Below are 8,649 nucleotides of genomic sequence, written 5' to 3' on the forward strand. Positions count from 1 at the left end.
TAACTTATTATTTGACCTAATAATTCAAGTAGCTTTTGCCATAATACTATTAAATGCTGGAAATAAGGTTTCAAGTCAGAAGCACTGCCCAAGGGGGAGGGGTTTCAGCGCACTTCCATTGGAACCCAATTGAAACATCTCTATATTAAAGCCATTGGCCCCTGTGCATGTCACTCAAAACAGGTCTTGTCCTACTTCCAGTTTGTATAAGAGGTGACGTCTGCACAGGAACTTCCTTCTTTGCCATTTCGCCTTTGGAAGTCGTGAGAACTCTCTGTGTTTGTTTGCAACACAAACTTGTGCTTTCGATCAGCTGGCTGCACAAATAGTGCTGTTCACCCACCGATTTGCCACATTTAACTGTCTCTGTGTGTATTTTTAGTTAGTTAACACAACTTCTGTGCCGTCTGTACCACGGAGGTCCAGTTCGGTTTCAGTTTCGGTTATAAACATCATGCAGGGCTTATCCATTTTTTAAAATATAATTATTATGATATATTGTATTATTTACAGCCTAGTCGCTGTGTTTGTTTTTGTCCACAGAGCTTTTCATCCACAGCGAGAGCGTAAACCCGAGCCCCAGCCACCCGGCCTAAGCCTCGGTCTGTCATAAGATATCTCACCCACATGAGGTGCTGTGCTGTTCAGGCCAGAGGGAGCTGCTCCTGTGGTAAGTGAGGGTGCATGAGCTGGGCTCGTGTTGCCCCACTTCCTTACTCACAGTAGAGCTTGCTGTCACTCTCCTAGCTGTGCTACTTGATCAGGAGGTGATTGCTCCTGCGTTAAGCAAGGGCACAAGAGCTGGTCTCTTTGTGCCCTGCTTGTGTGTTTTATCTCAGTAAAACTTGCTGTTGCTCGCTCCTAGCTTTGCTACACATTACAATTTTTACAAGAGCTGTTGGACCAGGGCAAGTACCTGTCCATGCTCAAAGTGTATCTGGCGGCCATCTTCGCTTGTCATGACCGGATTGATGGCGAACCCCTGGATTACTTAGGACTGTGTTTTTGCAGGCAATCACTTCTGCAAAACGCATGAGTGAGTTAAACACCCTGTCCATACACCCATCGTGTGTCCGTTTTGCGGGAGATGGCTCCAGGGTAATGCTACGGCCTAACCCTGCGTTCCTCCCGAAAGTGCTGTCTCCTTTATATATAAACAGGCCTGTTGAGTTAATGGCTTTTCATCGTCCTCCCTTCTCTTTAGAGCAGGGGAGTCGGCTTCACCTGCTTTGCCCTGTGCAGGCCCTGTGCAAAATATTTTTTATTGTGAAACAAACAAGAAATAAGACAAAAAACAGAAAACTTGATCTTGCATAACTATTCACCCCCCAAAGTCAATACTTTGTAGAGCCACCTTTTGCAACAATTACAGCTGCAAGTCTCTTGGGGTACGTCTCTATAAGCTTGGCACATCTAGTCACTGGGATTTTTTACCATTCTTCAAGGCAAAACTGCTCCAGCTGCTTCAAGTTGAATGGGTTACGCTGGTGTACAGTAATCATACCACAGATTCTCAATTGGATTGAGGTCTGGGCTTTGACTAGGCCATTCCAAGACATTTCAATGTTTCCCTTTAAACCACTCGAGTGTTGCTTTAGCAGTATGCTAATTGTCCTGTCTCAAATCTCTGGAAGACTGAAACAGGTTTCCCCTCAAGAATTTCCGTGTGTTTAGCACCATCCATCATTCCTTAAATTCTGACCAGTTTCCAGGTCCCTGCCAATGAAAAACATCCCCACAGCATGATGCTGCCACCACCATGCTTCACTGTGGGGATGGTATTCTCGGGGTGATGAGAGGTGTTGGGTTTGTACCAGACATAGCATTTTCCTTGATGGACATAAAGCTCAATTTTAGTCTCATCTGACCAGAGTACCTTCTTCCATATGTTTGGGAAGTCTCCCACATGTCTTTTGGCAAACAGCAAACGTGTTTGCTTATTTTTGTCTTTAAGCAATGGCTTTTTTCTGGCCATAGCCCAGCTCCGTGTAGTGTACAGCTTAAAGTGGTCCTATGGACAGAAACTCCAATCTCTGCTGTGGAGCTTTGCAGCTCCTTCAGGGTTATCTTTGGTCTCTTTGTTGCCTCTCTGATTAATGCCCTCCTTGCCTGGTCCGTGAGTTTTGGTGGCGGCCCTTTCTTGGCAGGTTTGTTGTGGTGTCATATTCAATATTCAATTCATTCAATTTTTTAATAATAGATTTAATGCTCCGTGGCATGTTCAAAGTTTCGGATATTTTTTTATAACCCAACCTTGATCTGACCTGTTTGGAGAGCTCCTTGGTCTTCATGGTGCCGCTTGCTTGGTGGTTCCCCTTGTTCAGTGGTGTTGCAGACTCTGGGGCATTTCAGAACAGGTATATATATATATATATACTGAGATCATGTGACAGATCATGTGACACTTAGATTGCACACAGTTGGACTTTATTTAACTAATTATGTGACTTCTGAAGGTAATTGGTTGCACCAGATCTTATTTAGGGGGTTCATAGCAAAGGGGATGAATATATATGCACGTACCACTTCTCCATTTTTTTATTTTTTAGAATTTTTTAAAACAAGTTATTTTTTTCATTTCATTTCACCAATTTGGACTATTTTGTGTATGTCCATTACATGAAATTCAAATAAAAATCTATTTAAATTACAGGTTGTAATGCAGCAAAATAGGAAAAATGCCAAGGGAGGTGAATACTTTCGCAATGCACTGTATGGTGATTACATTTTCTGATCTTGTGGATGAAAATATATATAATTATACAAAAATATAAATTATATGTGTTTGTATATTTACATTACCATTTTTAAAAGTTAGCAACTATTGCAATTGGGACCATTTATTTTACAGAGAAAATATCTATTCTGACAATTACAATGTAATCATATTGACAACCATAATAATTGACAATTTAAATACAAAATGCACTTTTAATATGAATTACACCTGTTTTTGTTGATATTGTTGATTCTTCCCCAGATTCATTTTGAGGCGTGTGTTTTTCACAAAACTTACATACGCAGTGTAACATTTATCCTTTTTTAAGCAAAGCTAAAAAAGTATTGTGTCTAATTAGAATCATAAGAGAAAGCAAACTGTGTGTGTGTGTGTGGGGGGGGGGGGTTAAGGCTCAAAATTTAACATTGCATTCCATTTTAAATGATCAGAAGTTGAACAACATCACAGGATAATTTCATTAATTTGTCATTTAGGAAGTAGAAAGACATTCTGCATGTTGCTGCTTTGGGTAAAATGTGTCTAATTTAAAAAGCTTTGTTCATGTCCTGTCTGAGACTAGGAAGTATCACTTTTGTATGTCTGTCAGGTTTGCTCGCCCATCAGATTGGGTAGTCCATGTGGGTATTACTGACCAGCCACTGCCAGGGACTTCATCTCATGCTGTGGATAAGATCTTTTACCACTGGAAATACAGGCCAAAAGCCCTGGACTATGACATTAGCCTGATGAAGCTCAAAGCCCCTTTATCCTTCAATGGTAATCTTTCATATATATATAGACGTGTGACAAATTAAAGGAGAAACCAACATTAAGTGTCTCAGTAAGGTGTTGGGCCACCACAAGCTGCCAGAACAACTTCAATGCACCTTGGCATAGATTCTACAAGTCTCTGGAACCCTACTGGATGGATGGAACACCATTATTCCGAAAGATATTCCCTCATTTGGTGTTTTGATGATGGTGGTGGAGAGCGCTGTCTAACACATCGGTCCAAAATCTCCCATAGGTGTTCAATTGGGTTGAGCTCTGATGACGGCGAAGGCCATAGCATATGATTCACATCATTTTCATACTCATCAAACCATTCAGTGACCACTCGTGCCCTGTGGATGGGGGTATTGTCATCCTGAAAGAGACCAGTTCCATCAGGAAAGTAATGTTCCACCATAGGATAAAGGTGATTACTCAGAATAACTTTGTAATGATTTGCAATGACCTTCTAAGGGGACAAGTGGACCCAAACCATGCCAGGAAAATGCCCCCCACAGCATAAGAGAGCCTCCGGACCCCCTCACTGTAGGGGTCAAGCAGTTAGGCCTGTACTGTTCTCTTGGTGTACGCCACACATGCACTCGCCTACTTTTCGAGAACACTAGCCAGTTGAACAGTCTTTGTGACTGAAGCTCCTGCCATTTGTGCCCCAATAATGACCCCTCTTTCAAAGTCACTTAGATCCTTATCTCTTGCCATCTTGATCCAAAATCAACGTCAACTGGGCCTGTTCAGCATTTTTATACATTCCACAGAGCATGATAGGATATTAATTGCTTAATTGTATCATGCTGTACACCTCTTAGGAGGCATCTGCATTTGTTATGTTTCTCCACTCATTTATTAAGGTTTTTCCTTTAATTTGTCAACCGTCTGTATATCTCCTGATGTTATACTTACAAGAATGCTAATTTCTAATTGTTTGATGTTTAGTTTATTTCTGTGAGTTTTGTTCTGTTTATATAATGTTCAGGATATTGTATTGGATTTTATTATTCACCTTTTAGTATGCAGGGTGAATTGTCTTCATAATGGATTAAGGCATGGCTTAAATTTGTAAGTCTCATTCTGTGCTGCAACTTAAGGTCTTGTGGAACCAATTTGTCTACCTAACTATGGTGAAGAGTTTGAAGATGGGAAAATGTGCTGGATTTCAGGCTGGGGTGCAACAGATGATGGTGGTAAGAGCAAACTTTCAACAATACATCTCAGAGGTGTAAAACACAAACTTATCTGTTTGTCCTTTATATAGATTTAAAAAAATAATTTATAATTTTAGTGGGTGACACAGACACAGAAATGAGGAGTTTAAAAACAAAAAAAATATAAGACCTTCCTTCTTATACTAACTTTTCCAGTAGTGGCACTGGTGCTATTAACATTTTCAGTTGGTGGCACCAGCACATGATTTGGCCGCACCCCGAGTTGAAAATCAAGAGCTTTCACATTGTACTTCTCAACCCGAGATAAAAATCTTAAATCAGGGTGAACACAGCCATGCTAGACACTAGGGTTGAGATCTCCAACTTAGGACGAAGCACTCACCTCACGATCATGTTAATTGTATTTTAGAGCAAGACAAATGTGAATGCAAGCAGGGTTGAACTCACCTGGGTTGAATATAATGGTTTTATAACATTAGGATTACAACACAATGTAAAGTACGGAACAGTGCACAACAGACCCACAACAATATAGAGAGCATAATTATAATAGAAACAAAAACACAACCAGCTCCAATTTTTCACTGGCACCCTTGTGTTCGCATTGCCAAGTGAAAGGGTTACAAATGTGAGTGTTTTAGTCACAGTTCAGAACACTGCCTTATATCCAAAAGATAATCAAAGTATACTAGACTTATTTTTGGAGGTTATTTGATAGCAGAGAGATAATTACATAAAGCGCTGACTGCAGAATTACTCTGTGCCTGCTCAGTGCAATGTTGCAAACATAAGTGCAGAACAACATAAGACGAGATAATGTAAGTTGAGGGATGACTGTAGTTGATTTATCTGTGCAATGATTGTTATTTTCCATTCACTTTCCCTTTTTCTGATTTAAGTGTTCAAATCTCTCAAGTAAGACAGAATTTGGATTGTAGGGTTGGAAGAATTCATGTTGCAAACAGACCTCCTTTGTAGTGTTTAATAATAACCAGGCTTTACAATGACAGCATCAGGAGTCATCAATTAGAAATTACTTTGTTTATCTGTACTTCACAGGAGAAGCAACTGTGTCTATGAATTATGCCCGAGTTCCTCTGATCTCTAACAAAGTGTGCAGCCAGCCTACTGTGTACCAGGGCTTTATCACTCCACGGATGATCTGTGCTGGTTATTTGGAAGGGGGTACTGATTCTTGCCAGGTAATTTTAGTTTCAAATTCCCTTTCATAATTTTGAAAAGAGAAGGTATGTTAGATGACTTACATCTCAAAATTAGAGAATTGTACAGAAATATAGGTGCCTCCTTAGGAGTGTACAGTATTATGAATATCTGCAATCTGATATGCTTTCTATTTTCACTCCCAGAATACCCATCCTTGGTGAAGGAAAACTGTTGTTAAAGATAATTACTTAGTATTTTATCGCCTTTCTTGGAGATATCTTATCACACAGCAATAGTTTTGTAAAAGTAACAGTGTACAAAGTCAGTTAAATGTGTCTTCTGTATATATATAATTTCCATTGTCCAGTGGTTTTAGTTTCAATAAGCTGTTTATTAATTTTTAACATGGGAGTGGTGTAGTTGTTTAAAACCATCCTCTGAATTGTGAAACTTGCCAGCCAAACCTCACCCTGGCAGTTCTTAGCCAGTTGTTTGCCACCCCATGTTGCAGTTGGGGATTACATACCTTTGTTTTCAATTACACTACAAGCAGAGAGGCTTTTAGTAGCGGGGAATCTCCTGCTGGTTGTATCTGATGATATGTTGTCTGATTCAGGGAGACAGCGGAGGTCCTCTGGCATGCAAAGATTCCTCTTTGTGGAAACTGGTGGGTGCCACAAGCTGGGGACTGGGCTGTGCAGAGCGCAACAAACCAGGAGTGTACACCAGGATCACACAATGTCTGGACTGGATCCATGAGCAGATGGAGGTAATGGGGTGGATGTTTGATGGGGTTGGCTACTACTGGCAATGTACTTTTTATTAGGCAAGTTTACACCAGCCCAAGTTTCGGCAGGCACTGTGGCACAAAGAAAAACAGAAAAACATCCTTTGCATCAGTGGAACTAAGAGAACACTTCCCTACTTCCCTTATTATAGATAAAATATGTATTATAGTTAACAGTAAATAGCTTGTTTTTTAATGTTAGCAAAAAAAAAAATGTTTTAATATAAAATGCTTAAGTTGCAAAAAAAACTTTGTTTTTCCTTCAATAATTAAATAATTCATAATGAGATTAAACTACATTTTTTGATATAGCACTGTGTTATAAATTACTAATTTAATATGTACATATAATTTTGTTTGGACTTACATGCTAGTGCACATGTAAAGAACCTTGGGGCTGCTGACAGTTGATTCTGATCAAATGGCAGTGTAGCCACGACACCACTGATCCTAATCAAATGTACTGATGCATTTCTTCTTATATATGTCATTTGATCTGAATCAGAAATGGAAGTGTGAAAGCATCTATTCACTTAACATCACTGATTCAGTTTCACTCCTGTTATTCATTAGGAAAAGTACAATTTATGTTCTTCCTTTACAGACTTTAAATACATCAGGAACTGTATTTTATCATAAGAATACTGGCAACAGATATGTCAGAGTGGTTATAATTTAACACATTACACTCAAATGCCTGAATAATCTTGAATAAGGAACAATCTATTGCCACCACTAGACAAAATCCAATATTCTCATAAACATTTGTTTTGCCAACTATATGTTTACTGTATCTTTCCATGCAGAATGTAAAATATATTAGTTATACAAAATGTAATGTATTTTTTAAAGTTTGTTTTAGCTTCAAAGCCAGCATGCCATATATAATAGTTAATAGTTATATAATAAACTGTGATAAATACATGCATACAAATACGTTACTCTGTAACATTCCATAGCAGATCCATGAAAAAGTCCCAAAAGAAAGATCAAAACCAAAAGAAGGTTTATTAAATTGATTAAGGCAGAGGGGTGCCAATGAGATTGTTGTATCATAGATGTCTAACAGAAACAATTAATGAGACCATTTCAGGCTGCCATATGTATATTGCTTCTAATTTTCATGTTTAAATGTTTTTTATTTAATGAGATTTATTGCCATCTGGTGTTTAGAACAAGAGAAAACAGGGAGAGACAATTTATCTGTGCCTGTGTTGCCAGAAGCATTTGCTTTCATGGCACACGTTAGAAAAAAGAAAATGAAGATTAACACCTATGACAATAGCTTTAACATAAGAAAATCCCTTAACACAACATTAACAATCTATTACAACACTATACCAATACTATTAACTGCAAACAGCTAAATATATTTAAATAATTTCAATCCTCTTATGGCGTAAGCAGAAAGATGTCTAAATACAACAGCAGTTTTATAATTGTAACTTGCTAGAGTTATACATAAAGGTCATAGACAATTTGTTTACAAAGCCAAAGTAAAGTTTCATGACTATGGAAGTGAAAAGTATGATCTAAAAAGATGCATCTTTTAAAAATGTTTATTTTCTTTTGTTCTTCAGAGAGAAGAGATACTGCAACCATCTACCTTTAGCACGATTTAACAAATACTTTTAAAAGTTTTTATATGTTTTCCATGTTCTGTTTATAAATGCATTTAAGGTCTGATATTTCTGGCCATTGTCAAATATCCAATACTATTATTTGAAACACTGCTACATCTATGTGTGTCAGGTGGCCTATGGAGCAGCAACTACCCAGTCATTTCTCTGTATTTATTAGACCTGAAAATTTAGCTACTTTTAGAGTTTAATGGTTTTAATGATAACATCGTTATCAAATGTTTAAAAGCTTAAGAAACATAGTGATAAGATAGGTAATATCTGCCTTCTCAGCAAAATCTCTCTCCCCCACCTGTACAGCATTTTTAGAGTTTAAACATTTGACCTGTATTGTATAACAGAACTCTGAAAGAACTCTGACAATTCTGAAAGTAAAAGTTAACA

General features: G+C 38.2%; 1 protein-coding gene across 1 annotated transcript in view; it reads left to right on the forward strand.

Moving 5' to 3' along the window:
- tmprss3a (transmembrane serine protease 3a) overlaps positions 1–8,426 on the forward strand; it is a 72,092-nt gene extending 63,666 nt beyond the window's left edge. The window contains exons 10-14 of the mRNA XM_066707624.1: positions 3,327–3,496; positions 4,597–4,692; positions 5,734–5,876; positions 6,455–6,607; positions 8,206–8,426. Of these exons, the coding sequence (XP_066563721.1) occupies positions 3,327–3,496; positions 4,597–4,692; positions 5,734–5,876; positions 6,455–6,607; positions 8,206–8,247 (604 nt within the window). The 3' untranslated portion in view covers positions 8,248–8,426. The remainder of the gene's footprint in view (positions 1–3,326; positions 3,497–4,596; positions 4,693–5,733; positions 5,877–6,454; positions 6,608–8,205) is intronic.
- The last annotated feature ends 223 nt before the right edge of the window (positions 8,427–8,649 follow it).

Source organism: Amia ocellicauda, chromosome 6, assembly GCF_036373705.1.
Source record: "Amia ocellicauda isolate fAmiCal2 chromosome 6, fAmiCal2.hap1, whole genome shotgun sequence".
NCBI classification, from domain to species: Eukaryota; Metazoa; Chordata; class Actinopteri; order Amiiformes; family Amiidae; genus Amia; species Amia ocellicauda.